The sequence below is a fragment of the Camelina sativa genome, chromosome 17 (assembly GCF_000633955.1).
Source record: "Camelina sativa cultivar DH55 chromosome 17, Cs, whole genome shotgun sequence".
NCBI lineage: Eukaryota > Viridiplantae > Streptophyta > Magnoliopsida > Brassicales > Brassicaceae > Camelina > Camelina sativa.
In genome coordinates, this window is record NC_025701.1 from 1,348,305 (window position 1) to 1,375,802 (window position 27,498).

At 36.6% G+C, this 27,498-nt stretch overlaps 8 protein-coding genes and 1 long non-coding RNA gene across 12 annotated transcripts in view; 5 read left to right on the forward strand and 4 right to left on the reverse strand.

Annotated features, from left to right (window-relative positions):
* LOC104759063 (serine/threonine-protein kinase 38-like) overlaps nt 1-1,206 on the forward strand; it is a 3,840-nt gene extending 2,634 nt beyond the window's left edge. Inside the window, exons 8-12 of the mRNA XM_019238817.1 lie at nt 50-193; nt 297-344; nt 437-521; nt 628-684; nt 815-1,206. Of these exons, the coding sequence (XP_019094362.1) occupies nt 50-193; nt 297-344; nt 437-521; nt 628-684; nt 815-939 (459 nt within the window). The 3' untranslated portion in view covers nt 940-1,206. The remainder of the gene's footprint in view (nt 1-49; nt 194-296; nt 345-436; nt 522-627; nt 685-814) is intronic.
* Nucleotides 1,804-5,120, forward strand: LOC104754515 (casein kinase 1-like protein 9). Of its 3 annotated transcripts, XM_010476723.2 has the most exons (15): nt 1,804-1,912; nt 2,147-2,260; nt 2,368-2,408; nt 2,541-2,610; nt 2,711-2,859; nt 2,959-3,054; nt 3,170-3,240; nt 3,319-3,380; nt 3,474-3,537; nt 3,666-3,750; nt 3,844-3,970; nt 4,061-4,146; nt 4,240-4,312; nt 4,419-4,543; nt 4,635-5,120. In XM_010476723.2, exons 2-15 carry the CDS (start codon nt 2,185-2,187, stop codon nt 4,935-4,937), a joined length of 1,428 nt encoding a protein of 475 aa, XP_010475025.1. In that variant the 5' UTR covers nt 1,804-1,912; nt 2,147-2,184; the 3' UTR covers nt 4,938-5,120. The 3 variants fall into 3 exon arrangements, with proteins under 3 accessions (XP_010475025.1, XP_010475024.1, XP_010475026.1); XM_010476722.2 differs by having other exon boundaries at nt 1,805-2,260; XM_010476724.2 differs by having other exon boundaries at nt 1,805-2,260; nt 4,264-4,312.
* LOC104754516 lies at nt 7,563-8,638 on the forward strand. The gene is made up of 2 exons (XR_762135.1): nt 7,563-7,876; nt 7,980-8,638. It is a non-coding gene; the product is annotated as an uncharacterized LOC104754516 (long non-coding RNA).
* On the reverse strand, nt 8,650-10,021 carry LOC104759064 (coumaroyl-CoA:anthocyanidin 3-O-glucoside-6''-O-coumaroyltransferase 2-like). The gene is made up of 3 exons (XM_019238818.1): nt 9,937-10,021; nt 9,325-9,689; nt 8,650-9,180 (listed from the first exon to the last, which is right to left on the reverse strand). The coding sequence occupies exons 1-3, from the start codon at nt 10,019-10,021 to the stop codon at nt 8,650-8,652; spliced, it is 981 nt and encodes a 326-aa protein (XP_019094363.1).
* LOC109129854 (NAC domain-containing protein 6-like) lies at nt 12,237-13,757 on the reverse strand. Its single transcript, XM_019238819.1, has one exon. It carries the CDS (start codon nt 13,755-13,757, stop codon nt 12,237-12,239), a length of 1,521 nt encoding a protein of 506 aa, XP_019094364.1.
* On the reverse strand, nt 15,170-17,666 carry LOC104754517 (vacuolar protein sorting-associated protein 2 homolog 3-like). The gene is made up of 11 exons (XM_010476725.1): nt 17,429-17,666; nt 17,041-17,085; nt 16,765-16,799; nt 16,621-16,671; nt 16,402-16,506; nt 16,183-16,254; nt 15,982-16,053; nt 15,804-15,884; nt 15,679-15,714; nt 15,529-15,584; nt 15,170-15,439 (listed from the first exon to the last, which is right to left on the reverse strand). Exons 1-11 carry the CDS (start codon nt 17,460-17,462, stop codon nt 15,394-15,396), a joined length of 633 nt encoding a protein of 210 aa, XP_010475027.1. The 5' UTR covers nt 17,463-17,666; the 3' UTR covers nt 15,170-15,393.
* Nucleotides 17,916-22,224, forward strand: LOC104754518 (probable serine/threonine protein phosphatase 2A regulatory subunit B''epsilon). Of its 2 annotated transcripts, XM_010476726.2 has the most exons (12): nt 17,916-18,575; nt 18,678-18,920; nt 19,174-19,279; nt 19,376-19,475; nt 19,605-19,710; nt 19,838-19,928; nt 20,101-20,242; nt 20,503-20,650; nt 20,752-20,861; nt 21,227-21,383; nt 21,488-21,613; nt 21,729-22,224. In XM_010476726.2, exons 1-12 carry the CDS (start codon nt 18,414-18,416, stop codon nt 21,867-21,869), a joined length of 1,632 nt encoding a protein of 543 aa, XP_010475028.1. In that variant the 5' UTR covers nt 17,916-18,413; the 3' UTR covers nt 21,870-22,224. The 2 variants fall into 2 exon arrangements, with proteins under 2 accessions (XP_010475028.1, XP_019095182.1); XM_019239637.1 differs by lacking the exons at nt 17,916-18,575; nt 18,678-18,920 and adding an exon at nt 18,997-19,084.
* Nucleotides 22,343-23,551, forward strand: LOC104754520 (G-box-binding factor 4-like). The gene has a single exon (XM_010476730.2). It carries the CDS (start codon nt 22,487-22,489, stop codon nt 23,351-23,353), a length of 867 nt encoding a protein of 288 aa, XP_010475032.1. The 5' UTR covers nt 22,343-22,486; the 3' UTR covers nt 23,354-23,551.
* LOC104754519 (glutathione gamma-glutamylcysteinyltransferase 2-like) lies at nt 23,496-27,203 on the reverse strand. Its single transcript, XM_010476728.2, has 9 exons — nt 26,382-27,203; nt 25,946-26,102; nt 25,606-25,844; nt 25,265-25,428; nt 25,117-25,168; nt 24,785-25,012; nt 24,501-24,690; nt 23,936-24,105; nt 23,496-23,739 (listed from the first exon to the last, which is right to left on the reverse strand). The coding sequence occupies exons 1-9, from the start codon at nt 26,454-26,456 to the stop codon at nt 23,656-23,658; spliced, it is 1,359 nt and encodes a 452-aa protein (XP_010475030.1). The 5' UTR covers nt 26,457-27,203; the 3' UTR covers nt 23,496-23,655.

The window sequence follows — 27,498 nt, forward strand, 5'->3', positions numbered from 1 at the left end:
TACAATAGTTAAAGTTGAAGTTTTTAACCCATAAATTTCATAAGTCGAGTTGATCCAATACACAAGATGTCACATGCAGGCACATCCTTGGTTCGAAGGTGTAGAATGGGAAAAGATTTACCAAATGGAAGCTGCGTTTATTCCCGAGGTCAACGACGATTTGGATACTCAAAACTTTGAGAAGTTCGATGAGGTTTAATTTATATCTTTCCACAATATTTTTAGCTAGCTAATTCCTCCTAATTGCTGTATATATCAATTTCCTTGATATTTAATTTATTTGAATGAATGTTTAGGAAGATAATCAAACTCAAGCACCCTCTAGAACAGGGCCATGGAGAAAAGTAAGTCGAGTTAATTACCTTTTTCTACTACGTACAGCCAAATTTTTGTAACTTGATTCACACTCTTTCCCTTTATGTTGTTGATCTACTAGATGTTATCTTCAAAAGACATAAATTTTGTCGGTTACACATACAAAAACTTTGAAATCGTCAACGATTATCAAGTCCCTGGTGTAGGTAATTTTATCTTCATCCTTTCTAAGTGTATATATAGTAAGTGCTTTTTAGATAATTCGGTATGAGCAACAAAACTCCAACATTCCGGTTTACATATGTACTCCAGCCGAACTAAAAAGGAAAGAGACAAAACCGAAGAGACCATCGGTTAAGTCACTATTCGGTACGTGAAATAATCTCTCATTATTCTATGCAAAGCTAGCTAAAACGTTATAGTTCTCTTTCATATGATCATATCCTTGTGTATTCATAATATATAATAAAATGTTTGTAACAATATCATATAATTACAGAGAGCGAGTCGGAGGAGTCGTCGTCGTCGTCAGGTGGTTCGGAGCAACAGACCATTAACCGGAGCTTCTCAAATCCGACGCCTCGTGGAGTGGAACCCAACCTGAGACGTCCGGAGTCTGAGTAATTAAACTAAAGTAAACCGAATCGAGTTGGAGACAAATGCCGAATACATAGAATAAAACTATTCTTCTTTTCTTTTATATCTTCTATATATATATTTTTTCGTTAATCCTAATTTGTAAATTGCAATACATTGAGTATTATAATGTAATCACATATATAGGTGGTAGGAAAAAGAAAGTGAAAAAAACAGTAATAGATAACAAATGTTTTCAATTCCACTTAATTTGAGAAGCAAACTATATGTTTTATACCAAAAAAAAAAAATCTAATAAGAAACAAATGAGTTATGATATTGTTTTGTCCACGTCTGGTAGATTTGTTCGCTTGAGACTGATATTTTTTTTCCTGATTAGAAAAACAAAAGGCTTTGAAATCCATGTAACGACAACACATATGGGGCATGCAGTTGTTGTTGACTTGTTGTGCCCAAATTGAGTATCGCAAATTTATATACGAAAGAACATTAAATTGGAATGCCTATTTGTAACTTGTTACAGATTTCTTTAACAAAAAAAAACTTGTTACAGATTAGATAGATAGATAATTCACATGGTATGTCATAATAAACAAATCTGTCATAAACTATAATGAGTGAGGAGGAAACAGAAAAAAGAAAGAAGACAAACGGACAAATGTCAACATCCCGAAAAAAAAAAATCGTATCTTTACGATTCTTTAGGTATTACTAACTTCTTTCGTATGTCTTCTCTCTTATTATTGTTCAAAACAGAAAGAAGTCGACATTTTTGGGTCTACACATTTTTTTAATGTGTGTGTGAATGAATGAATGTGGGAGTTATTTCGATTTCTTATCCAACCAAAGAAAGTACAAGGGAGGGAGGGAGGGAGGGAGGGAGGGATTGGCTAAAAATTGACAATCGGGTGGGGGGAGAGGGGACCCTGAGATTATGATGAACTGTCAATTGGTAAGGCAAAAGAAGAAGAAGACGGTTCCGTGATTCATCGTTTTCGTGGTTCGTTTCTATGTCTGATTTCCCCCCTCCCATGTGGGCTTTTGTCTTTGCTGGCCCTTGTTTTTGATTTCGTTTGTTTTTTGAAATCTTTTATGAAAGTTTCCTTTTTTTTTCTTTGCTTTGGGTGTCGTCGAAGTCGAGAATCTGATTGGAAGGCGAGTTTTGAAAAACAAAAGGGTTTGTTCGATTTTTTGTGTTTGAAAAGTTTGGTTTTTGTTTTTTGGTTTGGTTTAGAGATTTGATTGTTTTGTTGGAGAAGAACAACAAACAATATGGATCTTGTCATTGGTGGAAAATTTAAACTTGGGAGAAAAATTGGTAGCGGTTCATTTGGAGAGCTTTATCTTGGTAACTCTCTACTACATCAAACAATCATCAGGATTTTTACTCTCAACTCCTTCTATGTAAATATTTCAGGTTTTTATCTTGTTCTTGTTTGATCACCTTTTCTGCAGGTGTAAATGTGCAAACCGGAGAAGAAGTTGCTGTCAAGCTGGTAAGCTTTGTATTTACAACTGCTAGACTTTTGTGGACACTATTAATGTCATTTGTGACTTTCTTCTAGCCCATTTGATTTTGCTTTGTTGGTATTTTTATTCTTCTGCTTGTTTCTCAATTCCATTCTCAGGAATCTGTGAAAACTAAGCATCCCCAACTCCACTATGAGTCCAAGTTGTATATGCTGCTTCAAGGAGGAAGTAAGTCTCCCCTTCTTCATCTCAACAATGTTTATATTCTTGTTCCAATTTTATTTCATCCTCAAAAATTGTTTGTTTTTTTTTTTTTCTTTTGTTCAAGCTGGTGTTCCTAACCTCAAGTGGTATGGAGTTGAAGGGGAGTACAATGTTATGGTTATTGACCTTCTAGGTCCTAGTCTTGAAGACTTGTTTAACTACTGTAACAGAAAACTTTCTTTGAAAACCGTTCTCATGCTTGCCGATCAGCTCGTCAGTAGTATCTTCCATTTTTTCTTTTGGTTTGAATAACATGTCTTCATCCATAACCGAGAACTGTTTTTAATGTTGTTACCTTTCAAATGGTTTCAGATTAACAGAGTCGAGTTTATGCATTCTAGAGGCTTCCTTCACCGTGATATTAAACCCGACAACTTTTTAATGGGCCTTGGGCGCAAAGCAAATCAGGTCCCATCTCGTAAAAATAGTGTGACTGCCTCTTTAATATGAACTTCTTAGAAGCAAAGTTTGAACGTCCTGATGGTTTAACTTCTGAAATTCTTGATTATTTCTGTACTTTCAGGTGTATATCATCGACTTTGGTCTGGGGAAGAAATACAGAGACCTTCTGACCCACAGCCACATTCCGTACAGGTAAAGGTTATTCCTTTTCCCTGTCCTGACTGATATTTGATATGTAGCTGAAAAGTTAATATCAAACTTTGGGGGCAGAGAAAACAAAAACCTCACTGGGACAGCTCGGTATGCAAGTGTGAACACTCACCTTGGAGTTGGTAAGCATTTCTCTTATTCCTATAAGATTTAGATTTCCAAACTTTTTGTATTCGAATCTGATAAAGAAATATCTCTTGCTGGTGTCTCTAAAGAACAAAGTCGAAGGGATGATTTGGAGTCTCTTGGTTATGTGCTTATGTATTTCCTTAAAGGGAGGTAAGACTTTCTACAGCTTCCTCCATACCGATCTTTAGACTTTCTCTTCTGTGATCTTCATTCTCAGTTTTGGTACCCCTTTCCAACGAATGTTGAAATAGTTTTCTCCATTATATTATTTCATTCAGCTTACCCTGGCAAGGATTAAAAGCTGAGACAAAGAAGCAGAAGTATGACAGAATTAGTGAGAAAAAAGTAGCAACTCCTATAGAGGTATTGAAAAATCCAACATTTAGCTTCAGGGTATTGTGAATTGTGATTAGTATTTTTTAGCTTTGATGACTTAAGCATTGATGTGAAGAACAGGTATTGTGTAAAAATCAACCGACTGAGTTTGTTTCGTATTTCCGTTACTGCCGGTCTCTACGGTTTGAGGACAAACCTGATTACTCTTACCTTAAGAGGCTATTCCGGGACTTGTTTATTCGAGAAGGTTCATATCGCATATATTTCTTATTCATTCAAGCATACATATAGTTTTTGTCTCTGGATTTCAACTTCTTAGTTTCTTTCTTAATGGCAGGTTATCAGTTTGACTATGTATTCGACTGGACAGTTCTTAAGTATCCTCAAATCGGTTCCAGCTCTGGTTCTAGTCCACGGACACGGGTATAATTCACTCTGCTTTCTCTGTTGGTTCTTGAGTTTTTCTCTCTATTTCAAGCATAGAGAGATGTAAACTATATTTTATATTTGTTTAAGAATCATCAAACAAGTGCAAAACAGGGGCTAACTGCTGCAGGACCTTCTCTCGAGAAACAAGAGAGGACTCCTGGTAAGTTTCCCACTCTGTTTTTTTTCTTTTTCTTTTTGTGAAATCTCAAACCAAATTCCCGCGCTTAGTTGAGTTGTTTGTTACTATTTCTTTTGAAATTTTGCAGGAAAGGAAATCCGAGAGAACCGTTTCTCAGGTGCGGTTGAGGCTTTCTCTAGAAGGCATATGACAACTTCTACTCCGCGTGATCGCTCGAGAAACTCCGATGATGGACCTTTGTCCAAGCGTTCGGTAAAAATCTGTTTTTTTTTTTTTGGTTTGATCAGACTCCTAAGAGTATGCCATCCATCGCTAGATTGACTCAACTGTAATACTATCACAGCATGGTGGAGACTCGGAAAGATTACGTAGTTCCTCGAGATACGGAAGCTCATCAAGGAGAGCAATTGCTTCAAGTTCTCGTCCAAGTTCTACTGGTGGACCGAGCGATATGAGTCGATCATCTAGCCGTCTGGTCACTTCAAGTGGCGGAGTGGGAACAGGAGGAAGTAACCGTGCATCATCGACAAGCCAGAGAATCCAATCAGGAAATGAATCCAAGACTTCGACCTTTTCTCGTGCTGCTAGAAACACTCGGGAAGATCCATTGAGGAGGAGCTTCGAGCTTCTCTCTCTCCGAAAATGAGACCCGACAAACACAAAAAAGAAAAGAAGCAAAAAAGTCCATTATACATACGAACAAACGAAACGAAACACACATAATCGTAAGAGAGAATCTGAGTTAAGAATATACACATACGGCCATGTTTCATATACGCTGCTATATAATTTCTTTATGTATATGTAAAAAAAACAGTTTTAGAGGACATTTAAAGGAGGAAAGAGAGAGAGAGAGTTATGTAAACCGGTGAAATTTACAAGTTTTTTAAACTGATCTCAAAACATATACAAAGAGATTAGTACCATGTAAACAGAGAACTACATGGAGAATTTTGTTTTCTCGAGTTTGAATCCGAGTAATATTAGAATTAGGGAAAAGGGCCATTTCATACCCGTACACACTCCGAAAGTGCGAATTGCTAACTGTACAAATAAGGAGGGCCAATTTATACATGTACCCTAAGACATTTCAAATTTCATACCTATACTCACAAAATTGAGCCAATTTCACAGTCCACGTTAACGGAATTAAGTCAACCGTTAGAGATGGGCCATTTCATACCCGTACACACTCCGAAAGTGCGAATTGCTAACTGTACAAATAAGGAGGGCCAATTTATACATGTACCCTAAGACATTTCAAATTTCATACCTATACTCACAAAATTGAGCCAATTTCACAGTCCACGTTAACGGAATTAAGTCAACCGTTAGAGATGGGCCATTTCATACCCGTACACACTCCGAAAGTGCGAATTGCTAACTGTACAAATAAGGAGGGCCAATTTATACATGTACCCTAAGACATTTCAAATTTCATACCTATACTCACAAAATTGAGCCAATTTCACAGTCCACGTTAACGGAATTAAGTCAACCGTTAGAGATGGGGACTCAGAGTCCACGTGTGTATTGACTGCCATCGAAAATGCAAAAACAACGTTGTTTTCTTTGAAAAAAAATTATGGAATAACCACACACTAGAGGTTCGAACCCACAACCTCTTCTGTATTTAGCATAGAACTTAACCAGTTTATCCCACAACAATTCTCGATAGAAACCAACAAACTTATTAATATAAACCTAAGGTAGCATCCATCGAAATCGAAAAAAATTGTGGAAATCCTCACTGCCGCGGGTCGAACCCATGTACTCAGATACAAACAGCATAGGACTTAACCAACTGATCCCACGACAATCCTCAGTAATAATACACAACTTTATCTTTATAAACCTATAAGGTATCTAAGTCCCAATTAAATGAATTTGAATTGGGGGAAAAATAAAAATCCTAGGATTCTTCTTCTTCTCTCAAATATAACTGATAAATTTATAAATTTATATTTAAATTATAAATTTATAATTTATAAATGAGAATTATATATAAATTTATAAATTAAATATAACTGAAAATATATTTATAAATTTAAATTTATAAATTAAATTTATAAATTTGATTAAATGAAATTATAAATTATAAATTTATAAATAATTCTCAGTTATAAATTATAAATTTAATATAAATTAAATATAACTGAGAATATAAAGATAAATTTGTATAACTGTTAAATTTATAAATTTACAATTTATAACTGAGAATTAAATATAAATTTATAAATTAAATATAACTGAGAATATATTTATATTTAAATTAAATTAATTTATAATTAAAAATTAAATGAAATATTTATAAACCTTAAACCTTAAACTTTAAACATTTCATTTAACTGATAATTTATAAATTTATAAATATATTCTCAATTATACTTAATTTATAAATTCTATTTAATTCTCAGTTATAAATTATAAATTTATAATTTAAATATAAATTTATCAGTTATATTTGATAGAAGAAGAACCCTAGGATTTTTATTTTTTCCCCAATTCAAATTCATTTAATTGGGACTTAGATACCTTATAGGTTTATAAAGATAAAGTTGTGTGTTATTACCGAGTATTGTTGTGGGATCAGTTGGTTAAGTGCTATGCTGTTTGTATCTGAGTACCTGGGTTCTACCCGTGGCAGTGGGGATTTTCACAATTTTTTTCAATTTCGATGGATGCTACCTTAGGTTTATATTAATAAGTTTGTATGTTTCTTTCAAGAATTGTTGTGGGATAAACTGGTTAAGTCCTATGCTAAATACAGAAGAGGTCATGGGTTCGAACCTCTAGTGTGTGGTTATTCCAAAAATTTTTTTCGAAGAAAATAAAACGACGTCGTTTTGCATTTTACGTGGACTCTGAGTCAGCATCTCTAACGGTTGACTTAATTCCGTTAACGTGGACTGTGAAATTGGCTCAATTTTGTGAGTATAGGTATGAAATTTAAAATGTCTTAGGGTACATATATAAATTGGCACTCCTTATTTGTACAGGTAGCAATTCGCACTTTCGGAGTGGATACGGGTATGAAATAGGCCTTTTCCCATTAGAATTACTAACTACTACGTTGTGTTTTGGAGAACCAAATACTGTGGGCTTATTTTATTAAGTTGGGCCGGTTAAAATGAATGGGAACAGCAATAAACTAATGGGGGCAAATTGGTCTTTGTGGTATAGAGACTTATTAGGGCTAGGGTTTTAGACCAGCCGCTAGCTATATAAGATCATCTTCTTCATTGTTCTTTTTCGTACGGTTCATAGATCTTTAGAATTATTGTCTTGTTCAATCTCTTAGGGTTATATTAGAGTATTTTAAGGTTGTTAGCAGGAGCCTCCCGGGCTAATCTGATAACAAGAGATGAGGAAGTATGCCCCAAAGCTCCTGCGAGATTTGTTTTTGGCCGTTTGTGTTGCAGATTCGCCTTATTCCTTAGGCTCTTCTGTGTCAAAAAAGCGGCTATATCCGTATATCTGTTTAATGGTAGCAATGTTGTTGTTTAGTGTTATTTGTTAATGGGCGATGATTATAAACTTACCCGCGCTTCTGAGATGCTTTTTTAGGTCAATGAAGCATATACGGTAAAATACATGGTTGAATTTCTTAATATGAGCCTTAGTAGAGTTCTCTTGTTTCCTTGTCTTTAAAGTTTTGTTCTTTTCGTTTATTTGTTTGATTGGGCAGTGATGATTGATCGTAACAGCTTGATACGCCAGTTCTGCTTCAGATTATTCCTGATTGAAAAAGCTGTATTCCTATCTGAGCCTTTATTAGTGTTTCTTTTTACAAAGTGTTTGTTTTTGAATTGTCGATGATGATATAATCCAATCTTTACGAGGTGCAGTGGAGCTGAGACCCTGTTTTCAGGGAGAACCCCTTGGCAGAAACTGCAATTTCTATGATTTCTTTGGGTTTTACTGAGGCTTCTTCATTACTTTATGTTTATGTTTTCATTAGTAATTAAATCTATTTGAGTTTAAACTATACACTTGCACTTGTTTCATAGTGCCTGTAGTCTGAAAAAACTCATATATTTTCAGTGTTCTCATCAGCTTCGTCTCATCTTTATAACCATGAGACTAGGAGTTAAACAAGTTCACTACATTATCATCTTCTTCCATAATTAACCCGAGTTTTTGTTTTGCTCTGTCCGAGTATGATGTTGCCTTTATTCATTAGATTGTAATTGAATGACTTGGTTAATGAACGGCTTTGGTGGAATGGATATCTCATGAGAGACCTATAGAAATTGAATTACAAGTTCTTGTAAATGAGAAAGGTTGGCAATGATATATTATGATTCCAGGGAAATTAAGATTGGTGAACAAGTTGTTGGTGAAGAATGGGAATTGTGCTATGTTTTAAATTTCTTGATCCCCTCTTGTAGAATCATAGCAAAGGCATCCATTGTTTTCTTCTCCAATGCTATTCCAATCTCATTTCCATTACTGCCGTCTCTGGACTCTGCCAATGCAATTGAACCTCCTGTTTCTATGTTTGCTATATCCATTTTGCAGGGCTTTCCTGACCCAAAATCCATATCATACATTCTCAGTTTTGGAGCTCCTGCTACTGATGTTTGAAAACGGGACATTGCCCATTTGCGTACTCCTTGTCCCCAACTTGGGGCTGTTTTCAACAGATCATTTGATAGCATATCCCTGATTCTCGCTGTTAGTGCATCCGAAGCAGCCAAAACGCCTTTGTGTCCTAGCAAATCTCGTTTCTTGACTGATACGATACCTGGAGCCATGCAGTTGAGAAAGTATGTTTGCGGTATTGGTTCTGCTTCTGCATACTTGAGACGATTCCTGCAATCCACATTAATCATCAAGTGAAAGACTTCGTCTTTGTGTCCATCCTTTCCACTGGCTTCAGTAAGCGTCTTTATCAAGCTCACCCAAGTGAAAGCTAGATACACCACGAAGGTAGAAACAGGAGACTGATTCTCAGACTACTCTGTAACCCAATGCTTGAGATTTTCTATCTGTTTGCGGCTCATTGTAAAAGTAGCTCTGACCCCCAAAACCTCTCCAAAGTGTCCTTTAGCTACCTCGCCTGGGTCCTTGATAATGTTTCTGCAGCTGTGATCAGGCGGAGAGGGTAGAAGAAGCGTGGCAGCTGGATATTTGCCCTTTGATTTGGTCAATGTCATCCAATACTTCATGAAATCAGTGAAGGTGACTCCATCTGCTACAACATGAGTAACTGAGTTGCCTATACAGATTCCGGCTCCAGGGAAGATGGTGACTTGCATCACGCTTGTTGGCCGCATCAGAATTCCTTCGGGGGAGTCGTGAGGAGGAGGTAGCTTTGGCATGACGCCATGCAACACTCTGATATCTTTAGCAGAATCGGCTTTCAAATCATTGAAATCAGCTGTTCCAGTGGACTCTGCAACAATGAGAAGAAGAGAGTCTTCACCATCGTTGTAGCGTAAGTAGGGAGGGTCGGGACGAGTCGGGATGATTAGTTAACCGGCGTAAGGGAAGAAATGTTGGAGGGTAATGGAGAGTGATTGTTTGAGGTAAGTTAAAAAGTCTTTGAGGAAACACTCAGTTGAGTTTTGGTAAGAGAATAAGAAGAGAAACTCGGAGAGTGGTAGATTGAGCCATGGGGCATCAAAGAAGGTGAGAGGAACTGAGGAAGAGTGGTTGATGGAACGGTGCCTTTTGGGGAGAGATGTGAGTGGTCTCGATGATGTTAGGAGGTTGAAGATGAGCCATGGTGTTATGTGATTGAGCTTTGAGGAAATGAGTTGCTTTGTTTTTATAAAGGAACGTGTTGTATTGTATTGAACCCACCAGGCAAGTGAAGAAAGTACATACAAACCTGAAGTGTTTAAATTTGATCAGACGCTCTCTCTCTCTCATTTGCCCCCAACCTCCACAACCAGTCAACCACCATTATGTTTGATAAAAAAAAACATTTTTATTGGGCCTTTCTTATTGGGCCTTTAATTGTTCAGTATTTTACATTATTACCTTGAAAAAACAAAATCATGTACACAATTAAAATTTCATATCATAAGGTACAGTTTTTAATTTGTTTTTCCAGATATATAAAGCACAGTTGAATTGTAAGAACAAAAAAACTGCAGATAATTAAATTTGAAAATATATATAATTGCATGCAATATAGTACGAAATTACGGTATGAAATTTTAATTGTGTATATGTATTTGTTTTTTCAAGGTAAAAAATGTAAAATACTGAAAAATTTAAGGCCCAATAAAAAACATAATAAAGGCCCAATGAAAATGTTTTTAATCAAACATAATGCTACGTATAATAATCATATCTCACTTGCATTTATTTACATTAATCTGTTTTTATTCTCCTATATATCCTCAACGTCGATCACATCTTTTACCCGCTTGCTAGATCAATAAACTCATAATTCCCCCAACGCTTGGGCATTGTTAGGATTGTCTATCATCATCATCATATCATCTTCTTGATCACCCACGAGTTGACTCCGTTCTTGAGCTTGATAAATTTGTTGCACCAGTATATAATTAATTAATGAGAGGAAATGCATAAACGTAATAAATAAATTAAAAAACACACAAAGACTTTAACGAGTTCAGGCCTTTAAGGTGGAAAGCCTACATCTCGCCGAAGATTTTTTTTTTTTTTTTCAATTAAATGTAAGGCTGAACCCTGTTATTTGCATTTTAGTGAAATTGTTTATACACCTCCACACACTTTTTTTCCAAGGCAGAAATGAAAACTAGTAGAGCAAAGTACATAAACGATAGCTGCATTTTGTTTTCTTCCGCCAACCTGATCAGTTCTTAGAGTTGAATGAAAGAAGGGGACATGTTTCTGGTGCAAACTTGGAAAAATCTACTATAAAACATCGTCCAGCGATAAATGTGGTGTTTGAGCCTTGATTAACTCCCTGATGTCAGCATCACAAAGATCGTACTCCCTTCTTTAACCGATCATTTGACTCTGAAGATCCATCATTTTCCTTTGCAGATCGACCACTTTAGCATGATGCTCTCTCTTCTGCTCAGCAAGATACCATATTTTTCTCATCCACTCTTGGTACAGATCGTTCTGGTGAAACACACGTATCGATTCAAGGCATGAATACAATATTTCAGGAAAATTCACTATTTCTCCACCACTCGAGTTACATAATAAAATATAACACCATATTTATATTTAGTATTTCTTCTTCTATATATATGCTCAACATCAGTGCCGGATCTATAAACTTAATCAGCATGGGACACATATTACATATAATTAATTATTCTAAATGTATATAATAAACATTTAATAAAAATAATTTTAAATATTTTAATTAAAATAATCCGAAATCACCAATTTTTCTAAACTCCCCTCTCTCTATTTTCATATAGTTGGAAGCATTAAAAATCAAAAAATATCATTTTTTCTTTTCTATATAACATTAGTTTATTTATTTATTTTTTCATCAAACACTAATTTATTTTGGTATCTAAATATACTCTATTACATATATTATATAAAATAGTTTATTTGCTTAGCTACAAATCACATTAAACATGCAATGTATTTGTACAAAGTATGTTTCAAATTTACATTTCTAAAATATCACATAAATTTAAATTCTATATGAAATAAACTACAAAAGAGATGTTAAAATGCTTAACAAGTCACTCATTTTGTTATTTTCTTTATTCAAATGTAATCCTTACAGTTTATTATGATGATTTTTTTTTTTCTAAAATTAAAATAGAATTACAAGGATTAAAATAGAATTGAATGAAACTAATTTATTTGAGAGAGAATATAATAGAATGAGCAAAATTGCACCAATCATAATGAAGAATAAAAACATGTAGGAAAGAGAAAGATACCATAAATGGACAAGTAGCAAACAAAATAAAACCAAAAAAAAAAAACAATGTATTTGTACAAAATAAAGTCATGATGAGGGATTATGTTGCTACACATCAATAAACTCAAAATTCCCCAACGCTTGGGCATTGTTAGGATTGTCTATAATCATCATCGTATCATTTTCTTGATCACCCACGAGTTGACTCCATTCTTGAGCTTGATAAATCGGTTGCACCAGCAGTTGAAATCGCTCTTCTTGTTCGGTGACATCTTCACCTTCGTTATCTTTCAACAGGAATTCTTCTATGTCAGACAATTCTTGCCTCCACTTCATCATGACGTCGTCGTTGTTGTTGTTGTTGTTGTTGTGCATCGGAGGAGGAATCGGTAACACTTCTTCTAGTTGTTTTTGTTGCTGCTGAGTAAATTCACGTTCTTCTTGTCCCCCTAGCCTCATTATGATGTCGCTCTTGTTGTTGTTGTTGTTTTGCATCGGAGGAGGAGTCGGTATCACTTCATTGTTGCCGCTCTGCGTCTCTTCGTATATCTGTTGTTGTTGCATCAGCATATCAAGCTCATTAGAAAGACAGGCTAAACCAGCGTCTTCTTGCACTTGTTCAGTAGCGTCGTCACCATCTCCCTCTAGCATTATCGTCTCAAGCTCATCAGCAAAACAGGTTAGATCAGCCGCCTCTTCTTGCACTTGTTGATTCGACATCATGACGTTCTTGTTGTTTTCGTGGATCTGCGCCAGAGGAATCATCGGTATCTCTTCTTCTTGTTGTTGTTCATTAATGTCACGATCTTCTTGTCCCTCTAGCATTATCGTCTCAAGTTCATCAGCAAAACCGGTTAAATCAGCTTCTTTTTGCACTTGTTGGTTCGACATCATGACGTTGTTGTTGTTGTCGTGGATCTGGGGTATCTCGTCTTCTTGCTGTTGTTCAGTAGCTTCACGATCTTCTTGTCCCTCTAGCATTATCGTCTCAAGCTCCTCAGCAAACCCGGTAAAAACAGCCTCTTTATGAACTAATTGGTTCGGTAGGATGTTGTTGGTGTTCTCCGCCGCCACCTGAGGCTGAGGCTGAGGCTGAAGTTGATATTGCGAATGAGGCCGAGGCTGAGTCTGAGTTTGAGGAACATGGTTAATGCGTTTGTCCACTTTCGTCTTTGTCTTGTCTCGGATCATACACAAGACCAAATCTTGGAAGCCGTCGCCAACTTTGTGAAGAGAATACTCGGTCATGAGCCAATCGGTCTTCTTCTTTTCTCCATGCACTATGGTGTGGTACGTAAGAGACTTCTTGTAACCAATGATTTTATTTCCGTCCTTGATATCTATTTTCTTGACGCCGCTTCTCCAACAGCCAACTTTGCTTCCTCCTCTTCCTAGTACACTTCGGCTCGGTGTCTTAGTCTTCGGAAAAACGTAGTACCATTCCTTCTTCTTGAAAAGAGGATTGCTTACGTGAGGAAGAAGCCACGGCTCGGATTGGTAGACGTCCATAGTTGTTATGTCGACACTGCTCTGCTTCCTCTCCACCATGCTGCGAAGGTGATACCTCAGCAGCCCTAGATCATTGGGAACAAAACGTGATCCAACCAGATGATGATACGGTTTCCCCATATCGTGGATTCGAATTAGACCTAAGGTATATAAATTCCTAGGTTAGTTTTTCTTTCTCTCTCAAATCTTTTGTTGTAACGAGTTTTGAAGTAGGAGGATGCTGCTATAGATATATATCTATAGACCACATTATGGGCCTTATATAGAAATTCTTTTCATCGGTGATTAATTAGTGGAATTAATCAAACATTGTAATGATATTATCTGATTATTTGAGAATTGAGATATGTACATAGATAAAGTTAGAATCTAGAAGATATCAGGATTAAAGTCGATAAAAAGGAAAAAAAGAAAGATATGAGATACATGCATGCATGAAGAGTATAGGGCTTTAAACAAATAATATACACGCGCGTACGAGGCCAAAAGGGTTACTCTGAACTCGGAATAGATTCTAGACGTATCTACTAGCTAGGAACTATTTTATGCATTATCCTATATTAATATCATTCTAATTTGTTATATATAACTAAAACCTTTTCTGATTGACACAAGGATTAAGTTAGTGAAACGAAACCTTGGCTTCTTTTCCTTTTCTTAAAAATTTCTTAGACTATTTTCGGAAAAAGTAATTATTAATTTAGTTATATAATTACACGCAACGCAAGCTCTGTTTTTTTTTTGGTCCCTGTCTAGTGAACTATATAGCGAAAACAGCAGGTCCCGATGGTCTAGGTGGGAGGTTGATGAACAGTTGGGCTATAAATGAACATACATTTAATGAAGACTAGGAAACCGAATGAACATTGTTATATTCGTATACATGTATGGAGGCAAATCCATGAGTAAATGCCAACCAAAACTATTATTAGAAACAGAACTAATAAGAACGGAGGAAATAAAAAGGTAGATGTTTATGATATCAAGACCACCAAGGAGCTTTATCCGTCGTCTGACAGATGATTCCTGAGTGCTCACACTCTTCTACTCAATGTACAGAAGAAGGATGGCGATTTTACAACCGATAGGGTCAGATTATTATATGATCGTTACGTTGCAAAAACACCAAAGAATAAAGAACGCGTTAGAGAAGAAGAAGAGAAACTCGGAGAGTGGTAGATTGAGCCATGGGGCATCGAAGAAGGTGAGAGGAAGAGTGGTGGATGGAACGGTGCCTTTTGGGAGAGAGATGTGAGTGGTCTCGATGACGTTACGAGGTTGAAGATGAGCCATGGTGTGATGTGATTGAGCTTTGAGGAAATGAGTTGCTTTGTTTTATAAAGGAACGTGTTGTGTTGATGAACCCACCGGGCAAGTGAATACAAACTCGAAGTGTTTAATTTGATCAGACGCTCTCTCTCTCTCTCTCTTAAGTGCCCCCCAACCTCCACAACCAGTCAACCACCATTATTGGGCCTTTATGATGTCTTTAAAAAGATTTTAATAGAAATGAAAATGCAAAAACTAGTACAAAAATAGAACCAAAGACGTTTTGGAGATTGCAGATCAAAAGAAGAAGGAAAATAAAAGTCACTGTGTGTATGTTTAATTGTTTATAATATCCACAAATCTTCCCAGAAAGCAAACTGTGGAAGACACATTGAATGTATAATATTTTTTGCTCTGAAAGAAACAACTTCAAGCTACAAGTTTGAAGTGAGTTCTTCCACTTGATTTACCAGCTTAGTCTATCATTCTATCTTAGCGCAGCCAACCGTTTCTCCAGTTCATCCATTCCAGAACTGCACAGAAACATCAACGTTTGATTTTGTTTGTTTTTTAAAGGTAAGAGATACGTTATAGTAGTTGTGTTTAATGGATACCATCATACCTGCCAACATCCTCTGTATTCTTCCCGCCAACTTTACCTTTTGGAGCAGATGATAACTGTAGATGGATCAAAACCAAGAGAGAGAATTATCAATCACAGAGAAGCTATTTTAAAGACACAGAACAATGAAAAAGAATCAATGGTTCATACCTGTGCGGCGACATCAATGCCAATTTCATCAAGAACCTAAAAATCAGTAAAAATACAAAAAAAAAATTCGTTAAAACCGCAAGTTATATATTTTTAGAACTGAAATCCAATGCGAGAAATGGTACCTGGTTTGTCAAATCCTCTGTTTCGTCTTCAGCTTCGTCATTGTCTAAAGCATCATCTATGGAATCTGACATCATCTCAGTCTGAATACCAATATGCATTATATATATAGTCAGAATGACTTAAGTTTGAGTGTTGATGGATTTAAAGGGAAAGATGGATATTGGTTAGAGATCTTACGGTCATGTCCATTTGCGCAGACTGCTTTTGAAATTCTCTCATAACCTTAGCTTGTTTTGCAGGATCCATATTCTGGAAATATCAATAAAAAAAAACATCACTGTAAAACTACAGAACAAGTTATAATCTGAGGAAATCCATCTCAAATCAAGAAACATGGGAAAATCTGATTTTGGTGTTACATAGAATAGAAAATCTGACCTTGCTCATAGCTGCCATAGCCTTAGTGGCACCTTGCAATCCAGCAGCAACTGAAGTATGTGCGTGCATAGCCTAAACACCAATGTTTCAACACTCAAACTATTTAGTGTACGAGATTGAAGACAGGAATAACGATCTTCTTGGTTGTTGTTTATTATTATAAACAGAGATAATTTTTTAAAAAAGAAATAAGGGGGGAGAAGGGGGTAAGGAAGAGACCTGTGTATGAGTAGCTATGCCTCGCATTTGAGCTCGGCTACCTTGTAAGTTGGATATTTGCTGCCTAAGCCGGATCAATTGGCGAGCAAGAGTCTTGGTGGCTCCCTGCATAAAAAGCAAAAGATAGAACACATCAACTAGATTACAGACACAAGATTCTCTGAGTAGAAAACCCGGAAAAAGGCAAATAAACCGATTAAAAAAATGCTTGAAATATACCTCATTCCCTGTCTTAGCAGTTCTTTTGATCTCGAGAACAAGCTTTTTCTCCTATGAACATGAAAAGAAAACGTTTATTAGATCAGTCATCTTTGAAAGAAGAGAGAGTAGATGGGGAAAACATTAATAAGGCCACATTCATACTTCTGATTGCAGAGATGAGATTTCCTTTTCGATTCCTGGAGCAGCGTAACCGTTGCGAGACAACACACACACACACAAAAAGGGCATCAGTTAAAAAGAGGAGTTTTATGTAAATAGCAATTCAAACTTGAGTAATTCACCAATGGCACCAACTAGTTAAAAAAATCAAAGCTTTTTTTTTTATTTTTCCCTTCTAGATTCAAGTAATAAATTAAGCTCAAGGCAATGAAGGATAGATAGATAGATAGATATATATAAGGAGGAAGAAAGAAAGACCTCGGGTAGCTTGTGTCATCTCTCGCTTACTCTCCCTAAGCACTTCTGCAAAACAAAACAACGAGGATACATACATTCATCAGTTTCTGACACTCCAATTTCAACAGACATTAAGTTTCTCGATCACAGACAAAACCCCAAAAAAAATAAAAAAAAATACATAAGAGATATGAATTAGAGATCACGATCACGCCACAAAAATTAGAGAACAAGTCAAGGCTGAACTTTTAGCGAACACGAAGATGAAACCACCCACCCAGATGATCAAATTCCAATTAGGTTAATCAAATCAGGTCCTCAGGTGACATTACAAAAAAAATAAAATAAAAATCCTAAATTTCGAAATTCGGGTCATAAATAGAAAAGAAAAAAGAGGTGGGAATCAAACCTCTAGGAGTTGGTTTCTTGGTGAAGATGTTCATGTTTGATCTCAGCTGTGGGAGACGACGACGACGACAGAAACTGGGGCAATCCTGCTCTGCTTGATGAAGATGATGATGGTATTGGTCTCAATTCTCAAAGCTTCTCTTTCTTCAGAGCACGGAGACTCTCTCTCTCTCTGTTCTGTTCTGTTTCAATCAACGTGTAAAAGGATCGTATCAAATTTTCGAGGTTTTTTTTTTTAATTATTTTCTCACCCTTTTATTAGGAGGACGTAATGATAATAATAATATTCTTTTATCTCCTGTTTCTATAATGATTTTGTTTTATTTACTTTGATAAATCTCGGAGTTTTCTTAATTATTTTTAATGATTTTTATTTAGCTATTCCTATTTAGTAATCTTATCAACGTGTCAAAGTGGGTTGACTCAGTCTGTGTGGGTCAAAGTGAAAAGAAAAGAGGAAACGGCTGATATGAGAGAGAATTATCATTATGAGATGATGACAGATGAGTAATCTCTATATATATATACTCACTATCTCTCTCTCTCTCTCTCGGAGTCTCTTCACTTTGATAACTTTCCCTAGTGTTCTTCGCCTCCTCCTACTCTTCTAAAATCTCTCTCTCTCTCGCTTTTTTTTTCCCTGATCGATCGGAGTGCTTTGTCTTCGTTCATTCATCTGCCCTAAGTTTTTCTCAAATTCGGTGACGGAATCATCTTTTACTTGTTCCAATTTCAGACGAAGAAGTTGTCTTCTTACTTTTGGAAATAAAATCGCCTTCCTGATTTTGTTACTTTTGTTTATAATAATTTATATATATATATATCCTGAATCGAATTTTCGAAACGGACCCTAGGGTTTTTATCGGAATCGATTGCGCTTACTTAAGAGTTAAAAAGAGCCGCTTTGTGTTGTCGATTTTTTTTTGAATTGATTCGAGGTGTTTGAAAGGGAACAAGGTAGGGTTTTCTCTTCTCGTGCTTCGATCATGGATATTGACGGAGTAGACGATGCTCGTATTTTATTAGATCCCGAGCTCTTGCAGCAGCAGCTCCCTGGTTTGTCTTCTTCTCCTCCCCTCAAAGCTAGCTCTCTTATTGCTCACGAACTCTTCTCCCAATGGCTCTCCCTCCCAGCCACTGCCACTTTGGTACCTTCCTTTATCTCTCTCTCTCTCTCTCTCTCTCTCACTCTCTCACCTCTCTTTTTAGTGTACTCTGGTTTGACATTTTGATCATGTTTTCTTCTCTAGGTCAAGTCTTTGATTGATGATGCTAAATCTGCAACACCAGCTAATAATGTTTCCAATATCAATGTTTCTGCTGCAAGTGCTTTGCCATCTGTGTTTCTCAGCAGTACCACTCCCCCACTTTCTCCACGAAGCTCCTCCTCCTCTGGTTCCCCTCGTTTCTCTAGGCAAAGGACTACTACCTCTCCATCTCTTCAGTCTCCTCTCGGTTCACTCAAGGAATCAAAGCCCGAACTCATTCCTCAGGTTTGTTTCTCATTTCCCAGCTTTATCCGCACAATGGGATGTATTATTGTATTGCCTTGGTCTCTGGTGTGTGTCTATGTTCACTTGATTGGTCATCATTGAACACAGATAACTTCGTAGGTAGATGCAGGGTACATATTTTAACCGAGGCCACTGATTTGTAGGTAAAACTGATTTGAAGGAGAATTGGTCCTTCACTGAAGGTTACTATGATTATCAGTTTGACTCATAACATTTTTTTTGTTTTCTGCAGTTCTACTACCAACACGGACGTCCCCCAGCAAAAGAATTAAAAGAGCAATGTATATCCATGGTTGATCAAGTTTTTAGCAACTATATTGATGGACTACGTGTGGATGGTGATTTTTAATTCAATTTTTTTTTTGTTCATTTTTGTCCTTCTGAGGTATATATATATAAGCTAATCCATCTTATCCTTCCCGTTCCTCTTGTAGAATTCAAATCCATTACGAAAGAAGTCTGCAAGCTGCCTTCTATTCTTTCTCCTGCACTTTTCACAAAGATAGATCCCAATTCAACTGGCATAGTTACAAGGTAGTTCCATGTATGCTATTTTTTTCTTCATAACATGTATTTAACAATAGTTTACTGTGTGTATGCGAAATAGTAAGACAAATTTGGTGCTTTACTTATTATGTTTGCTGATTGACCAATTTTTTTCAGGGATGCATTTATCAAGTATTGGATTGATGGAAATATGTTGACTATGGACACAGCCTCCCAGATATATCACATACTAAGGCAGCAGGGCAGCAACTACCTCAGACAGGTCTTTTTGTGATTCTTCTCCCGTTTTTTTTCTTCAATCGCATGCTGATTTACTTTTCATCATTGTCTTCTTTATTAAACCCATTGCACCCAAAGATTTTGATATTTTTACTTGGATTTGGTTACAGGACGACTTCAAACCAGTACTTGATGAGCTTCTGGGAACACATCCTGGGTTAGAATTTCTGAGGAATTCAAGCGAATTTCAAGGAAGATATGGTAGGAATCATTGTACATGTGACTTATTGACGCATGGGTGTTAAATATGATGAAATCTACTCGATATCCTTTACTCTGCTAAATAAGACCCTCCTTCTGTGCATGCACTATATCTCTACTGGTTATGTTCGATTTTTACTTGTACTAATGTAATTTTCTGTTGATCTCCCAGCTGAGACTGTCATCTACAGAATATTTTACTACATTAACAGATCGGGAACTGGTCGCCTTACTCTTAGAGAGCTGAAACGTGGAAATCTTATTGCTGCTATGCAACAACTCGATGAAGAGGACGACATCAATAAAATTATTAGGTAAATTTGTTTTCTTATTTTATAATTTCCTAACAGTACTTCTAATTCACACATTTATACGAAATGTTCTGTTGTTATTTAGAGGTAAACTAGCCCACACAAATGTATTACATTTTTGTGAGGTTATCGCATATATATTTTTCGTGGGGTTAAAACAGTGCAAAAGGAAAGAGCTATATGAGTATCTGTATATGTTTTCATATTGTTGCTGAGACAGAACTTATGCCTGATTCAGATGGTCATTTTTGTTAAAAATTCAGGTACTTCTCCTATGAGCACTTCTACGTCATATACTGCAAATTTTGGGAACTTGATGGTGACCATGATTGCTTTATTGATAAGGATAATCTCATCAAATATGGTAATCATGCCCTTACCTATAGGATTGTTGATAGAATATTTTCACAGGTTGGTTCCCGAATTTCTTCTTGCCTGGGCCTCCTTCAAAGCTTAAGTTATATAGTATGATGCAAAGGTTTTTATTTGATTTTTCTATGTTTCTCTTTTAGGTTCCTAGGAAGTTTACGAGCAAAGTTGAAGGGAAGATGAGTTATGAAGATTTTGTATACTTCATTCTCGCCGAGGAAGACAAGTCTTCTGAGCCTAGTCTTGAGTATTGGTATACATCTCTCCCCTCCACGTTGATATTCTTTTTCCTATATGAAATTTTCTCCTTGGTTTGAATCGTAAATTCTTGTATTGTACTAGATACTAAAACTGAGCCAAAATCATTGACAAATGTGGACTGTCCATAAAAAGTCTCTTTTCCTCAAATTTTAGTTACTTTATCATTATACAATACCATATTTTAATGAAATTGGAGTCCTGTCTATACTCAGGCGCTAACATGTTGCTCATTTTTCATGAACCTAAAACACTTATGTATAACCTCTGATATGATAACGGGTTCAGAGCCTAGTATGCTCATATATCTACTATGGGGATGCGAGTATTTCCCTTGACACTGATTGAACGTTGGTGCAGGTTCAAGTGCATAGACTTGGATGGAAACGGGGTGATCACGCGAAACGAAATGCATTTTTTTTTCGAAGAGCAACTGCATCGCATGGAATGCATAACCCAGGAACCTGTTCTCTTCAAGGATATCCTATGTCAAATAATTGACATGATTGGACCAGAGGTTAGAGGCTTTTCAAACCATAACATGGTTGTTTGGTATTTCCTAGCTGATTTTGATATATTATATATGATTGGAATCATCAATTTGGTGAGTTGACTTTGCAGGAGGAAAACTGCATCACCCTCCAGGATCTGAAAGGATCCAAACTTTCAGGAAACGTATTCAATATACTCTTCAACCTCAATAAATTCATGGCATTTGAGACACGTGACCCCTTTCTGATTCGCCAGGTAGATCTGGCTTTCCTGTGGAGTTTCTGTATGAGTGCTTAAATAGCTAACAGCAGTCTGCGGTAGTAGTTAAGATTAATGAAATTAAAAACATGTATCTCTTTCATGGCCGTAGGAACGGGAGGAACCAAATTTGACAGAATGGGATCGATTTGCTCAGAGAGAGTATTTGAGGTTGTCAATGGAGGAAGATGTAGAGGAAGTCTCAAACGGAAGTCCAGATGTATGGGAAGAACCACTTGAACCTCAATTTTAGTTCACACTGCGTCTGAGCTCCTACCCACAAACGTATATCCATGATCAGAGATTTGTTGGTTACTGTTGTTTCCAGACGCTCATGGCAGTAGATTCATCATCAATTATCCCCAAGGAGTCTGTCTGTCAATTTCATGAAATTTTGACATTTTTGTTTCGGCTTCATATCAATCAGGTTGGGCCTCTCTCCCTCTTTTATATCAGCCTGTGTCCGTATACAGTAGTATATTATTTGTTGGATGGTCTTAAAATGAGAAAATCAAAGGAAAATGTACAAAAGTATTCTGGACTCTTTTAATTGTTCTCAAGTTGGTTTGGACTTGGGAGTTTGAATAGCAGATTCGTTTGATTCTGAATACCTACCTACAAGATTAGATTATAAAATTTCTTTAGTCGTATAACTCGTAACACGTTGCTGCCATTGATATCTTTTTAATAGACGAAGGTGCAAGTCACGCGTTTTAAATGCGCGTGTTTTGTTTATTTGTTTGTTTATACAATTACAGACATAACACGAGATAACCCTAGAAAGATCTCTTCATCTCTCTCTCTCTCTCTCCGACAACAAAAGTCAATCTATCGCTAATTTCAATTCCAATTACATACAAAGTGAAAAAAATGGCGTCCTTTAAGATGATGTCTTCTTCCAATTCCGATCTGTCTCGGCGTAATTCTTCTTCTGCTTCATCTTCCCCTTCTATTAGATCATCATCGCACCATCTCCGACCAAATCTTCACACCGATCACTCCAGAATCAGTTTCGCTTACGGCGGTGGCAACGATTACACTTTCGCCTCTGATTCGAAGCCGTTAGATATGGCGGTTGATACTGCTGAGCGGAGTATCGGAGATCGGAACAGCGTTAACAACGGCAAGAGTGTGGACGACGTTTGGAAAGAGATCGTATCTGGAGAGCAAAAGAGGATCATGATGAAAGAGGAAGCACATGATGATGTGATAATGACGCTTGAGGATTTTTTAGCGAAAGCAGCAATGGATGATGTTGATGGGGATGCAGCTAACATGGATTCAGATGAAATTGATGTGAAGATTCCTCCGGAGAGACTAAACAACGACGGTAGCTATACATTCGATTTTCCGATGATGCCGCAGACGCAGCCGCAGCCGCAGAGACATAGTTCGTTTCAGATGATTGAAGGATCAATGGGTGGAGGAGGAGGAGTGAGGGGAAAAAGAGGGAGAGTGATGATGGAGGCCATGGATAAAGCAGCAGCTCAGAGACAGAAGAGGATGATCAAGAACCGTGAATCTGCGGCTAGGTCCAGAGAGAGGAAACAGGCTTATCAAGTTGAGTTAGAGACTTTGGCTGCGAAATTAGAGGAAGAGAATGAGCAGCTTTTGAAGGAGATTGAAGAGAGCACTAAAGAGAGATACAAGAAGCTAATGGAGGTTTTGATTCCGGTCGATGAGAAACCAAGGCCATCCTCGCGTTCTTTATGCAGGAGTCATTCTTTGGAATGGTGAAGAGTGGTGTAAGTTGCAGATTCTAGTGGTAATAAAGATGTATGATGTATACTTTTGTATGTGAATAAAAATTAAACCGATGGGCTTGATTACTATATTGTAATCTATATAGTAAAATGATGGTGCTATGGTTAGTACTTAGTTTACCTTTGAATGTCTCTCATGGATGTAATGGAGAGAATACATAGTTTTTGCTGATTTATGGACCAGACAAGACCAGAGGGATAAATTCCTTTTCCTAATTGTTTCCTAGTGTTTTTGTTGGTTGTTGAGAAATTAGAGAGTTGTTGTTGTGTATAAAATTAGGCAGGAGCACTGAGTTCTTCTTCTTCTTTATTCTCCTGGCATCGTTGAAGTAGCTCAAGTTGGCGTCGTAAATGCAAAACCTATACAAACCAATGAAAAACAAAATTAACTGAGTACGCTTCATGTTGTGTAGAGTCCTCATTCATGAAATAAATTTCACACTCTTAACTCAGTTTCATTTATGTTTCCTGTTCTATAAAATGGAACATCTTAAAGCCTTTATCTCCATAAAAACACAAAATCTAAGTGGAGTATTATTAAGTTTTAGTTATTTACCTCTTGCTGAAGCAGAGTCGGGAGGTTAACCATGGAAATGAGCTGTTTCATTTCTTGCAAAAGTGACTGGTCCTTGATACCTGACCAAGTCTGTGAAGGTAAAGCCAATAGAAGAGCAGTGAACACATCGTTCCCAGATGGACAAGCTGTCATTTTCTCCTCACCAAGACCTTGATGTGTACAAGAAGACAAAAACAAAAAACAAAAAGTGATTTCTTGGTAAGAGCTTTGCACATTGCTAACTTCAAACGAAGTTTTCTTGGTCATTTGGCTTTATAAGTCACACAAGGTAGCCTAATAAGCCTAGTAAGTTATTACTAATAACGTTCATCACAGCTTATCGTCTTGTTGACTAGTGATGAAAAATTCTCATCAGTAGACTGGTTTGTTTGCTGGCTCATTGGAATATTAACTTCAAACTTATAAAGATATCAAATCCCGAAGTCTATTTAAGAAGACATTATCAGTCAGTATCGGAGATGGGTCCCTATTGTGATTCTAAGCACTTAGTTTGTACCAATCAATTACTATCAGCATCATAATCGGAATGCAAGAACAAACATACCTTTGATGCACTTCACACAAGTTTCCTCGCAACAGGACTCATCTGATTCATTGCCCGATAAGATTTCTCCTCCTTGGGAATAAACCTTGACAGAAACATATGGCAGATTGTCTTCGTAACCCACAGAGGATAGAAGCTTATCCACATGCTTGAACAGTTTAGTTTCTTGCACTTGTTTCAGTAACTCTTGCTACAGCAAAACGAACCGTAGAACATAGATGAATGAACTGACAGAATTTTTACACGGAAAACTAAAACTCAGAAGCGAAATAACAAGATGATACCTTCAAGTCGAGCCTTGATTTCTCCTCTGAGCTGAGATTTTGATTAAAATCCTCTACTCTTCGAACCTCAACCATCCATCTGATAAATTGGTTGAAATCTGCCGGAAGTGACTTGAATACAACATATAAGATTCTTTCTATAGTATCAACGTGTTGTGAGCTTACAAGACGAGTAACATCTTCCTTCAAATACTTTGCAATGCTGATCCAGCTCTCATCCTTACAACTCTGAAATTGATAAACAAGAAATTATCACTAGTCGAATTTGAAAGAAAAGTTATTATAATAGCAGCAGCAACTACAAATAGATACATGACTTTGGTTGGACTTACTAGAGTATAGAGCAATCCTGGTTCTCTGTGGGGTCTTGATATAAGCATGAACCTGAAAGCAGAATAACAGAAAAAGGGAATTTGGTAAGATGGAAACGATGACATTCTTTAATCATAAATGATAAGCCTAAGAAAAAAGATAAGGTACCCTCTACGTCTCCCAGTTGACTGATCAATACTGTCCATGGCATCCCAAAGAAGTTTAAGAGGAACCCAATGAGGAGGATACTTGAAACGCGCGACATCAAGAATCAAAGCCATATCTCTTTCAGCGTTATAACCACCAATCGGTGAAAAATGGCCTGTTCCAGTCTGCAATAAGATACATTAGAATCCTTCATAGCAAGACACTACAGAGGTTCAGCAATCTCAAACTTTGTAATAACATTTAGATAGATACACAGGACAACCGTAAGATGATTAAAGGTAATGAAATTCACTTAATTGCCATATTAACATAGTCAAGAGTTTAGGCCAAAGAAACGATACCTGCTTAAGTAGTTCTCTATGATATGTTGAGATCATATGACAATTATCAGAAGTGGAACACTTGACAACTAACTTGCGGAAATCATCAATGGTGCTCTGATTAGTGCGGAAAGCTTCAACTTTAGCACCAGAAGAATGAGCCAAGCAAACAACTTTGCCAAATGAAATGCCTTTATCCTTGACTATTTCCAGCGGCTCGCAACATTCCAGCATAGATTCATCAAACCACCTCCAAGGACCTATAGGGAAAAACCAAAATATTCAAAAAACCACGACCAAATGTGATGTTCTTCTACACCATATAGTAGTCCCAAAATAATGGAGTTGATAAGGTGTGTACCTTTCCATTTTCTCCCAGGATCAATAGAGAGAGCATTCAAAACCATAGAAAGACTAGCTAAGCCACAAAAGGCAGGCTCAGACTGAGTCTGAAAATAAGAAATGAGCCTAAAAAATCCTTCCATAGTGCCTTTCTGAAGCGCTTCATTGAAGATTTGCTGCAAAACACACAAATTTAGCAAAACACTTGTCGATGATTCCTAATTTGAGAAGTAATATATATTAGCAAACAAGCATTCTCAGATCTCAACCAAAACCAAAAAAAAAAAAACTAAACTTGAGAAAAAGGAAGAGGTTTAGGGTTTTAAAAACAGAGTTGACCGAGCAAAACCCGATCGGAGCCAAGTAACCAAATTTAACGATCGTCTGGTAACGAGAAGCAGAAGAATAGTAAAACCCAGAATCCATCCATGGATCAAAAAGAAAAAGGAACGCACCTTGCCTTCAAGAGAAGCGAAATCAATCACGGGAGGGGAGGTAAGGGACCTCCGATACAAACTCACCATAGACATTGCCAGAGTTAGTTTTTTGTTTTTGGGCTAATGGATGTTTCGAATAAAAGAGAAAACTTGCGCCGAAAGAATCGAACTAACTGAAGAAGAGAGCTCTCTCTATCTCTCTATGACTCTATGACTCTTATCTCAATGTCAATGAACTTGGCGACGAAATGGCAAAAGGAAATAAAAATGCTTTCCATATGAATAGGAGGAAGATGAGGAGAAACGTTCGCTTTAAAAATGTCATTAAGTGCGGAGTCAATGGTGGCGAGATTTATTTCTCTCGTCTCGTCCCCGTCTTCTCTCTTTCAACCCAACACGTTCTTCTTAATTCCGGCGTGAGTGAAAACAGAGACAAACACAAGACTGGTACACTCTTATCTAATGTGTAGTAAACCGCACATTTAAAACAACACACATTACCTACCATCCGGTTTATTAACCCGGTTTAGGATCGGTTTGGAGTTTGTTAATTGTTGACTTTCACACGACCACGTCATGTACTTCTTTTATGCTAACAAAACGCAGCGTTTTCTTCAATTTTTTTTTCTCTAATGCAGACATGACACATGCATTAATGCATACTGATTACTGCATTTAATCCCACTTTTTCTTTTTTAATACTTCACATCATCTTCTCTCTCTTCCACATCATAATTCAACACATACATCATTTTTACCTTCTACAATGTTTTGTTTACAACACCTTACCCCACTAATTTTATTCACCTTTTTTATTTGTATTTATTTTTTGTGATCACATATTATTAATCATATTTAATATCTAATAAAATTAAAATAAGTAAAAATTAAATAAATTTATATAATAAATTGAGATTTTGTTTTTCTCAAATAAAATATAAATTGTTTGCAAATAATAAAAACAAGAAATAAAAATAGCCATTATAAAAACACATATAATACAATGATGAGAAAATTAAAATGCAATACAATAAACATACAACACAAGTAAAGAAACACTCATAACTTAATTAGTACAATAATCTCAACTCACAAACTTAAAAATCTCACTCACCACGGAACATTCCAAATTGTG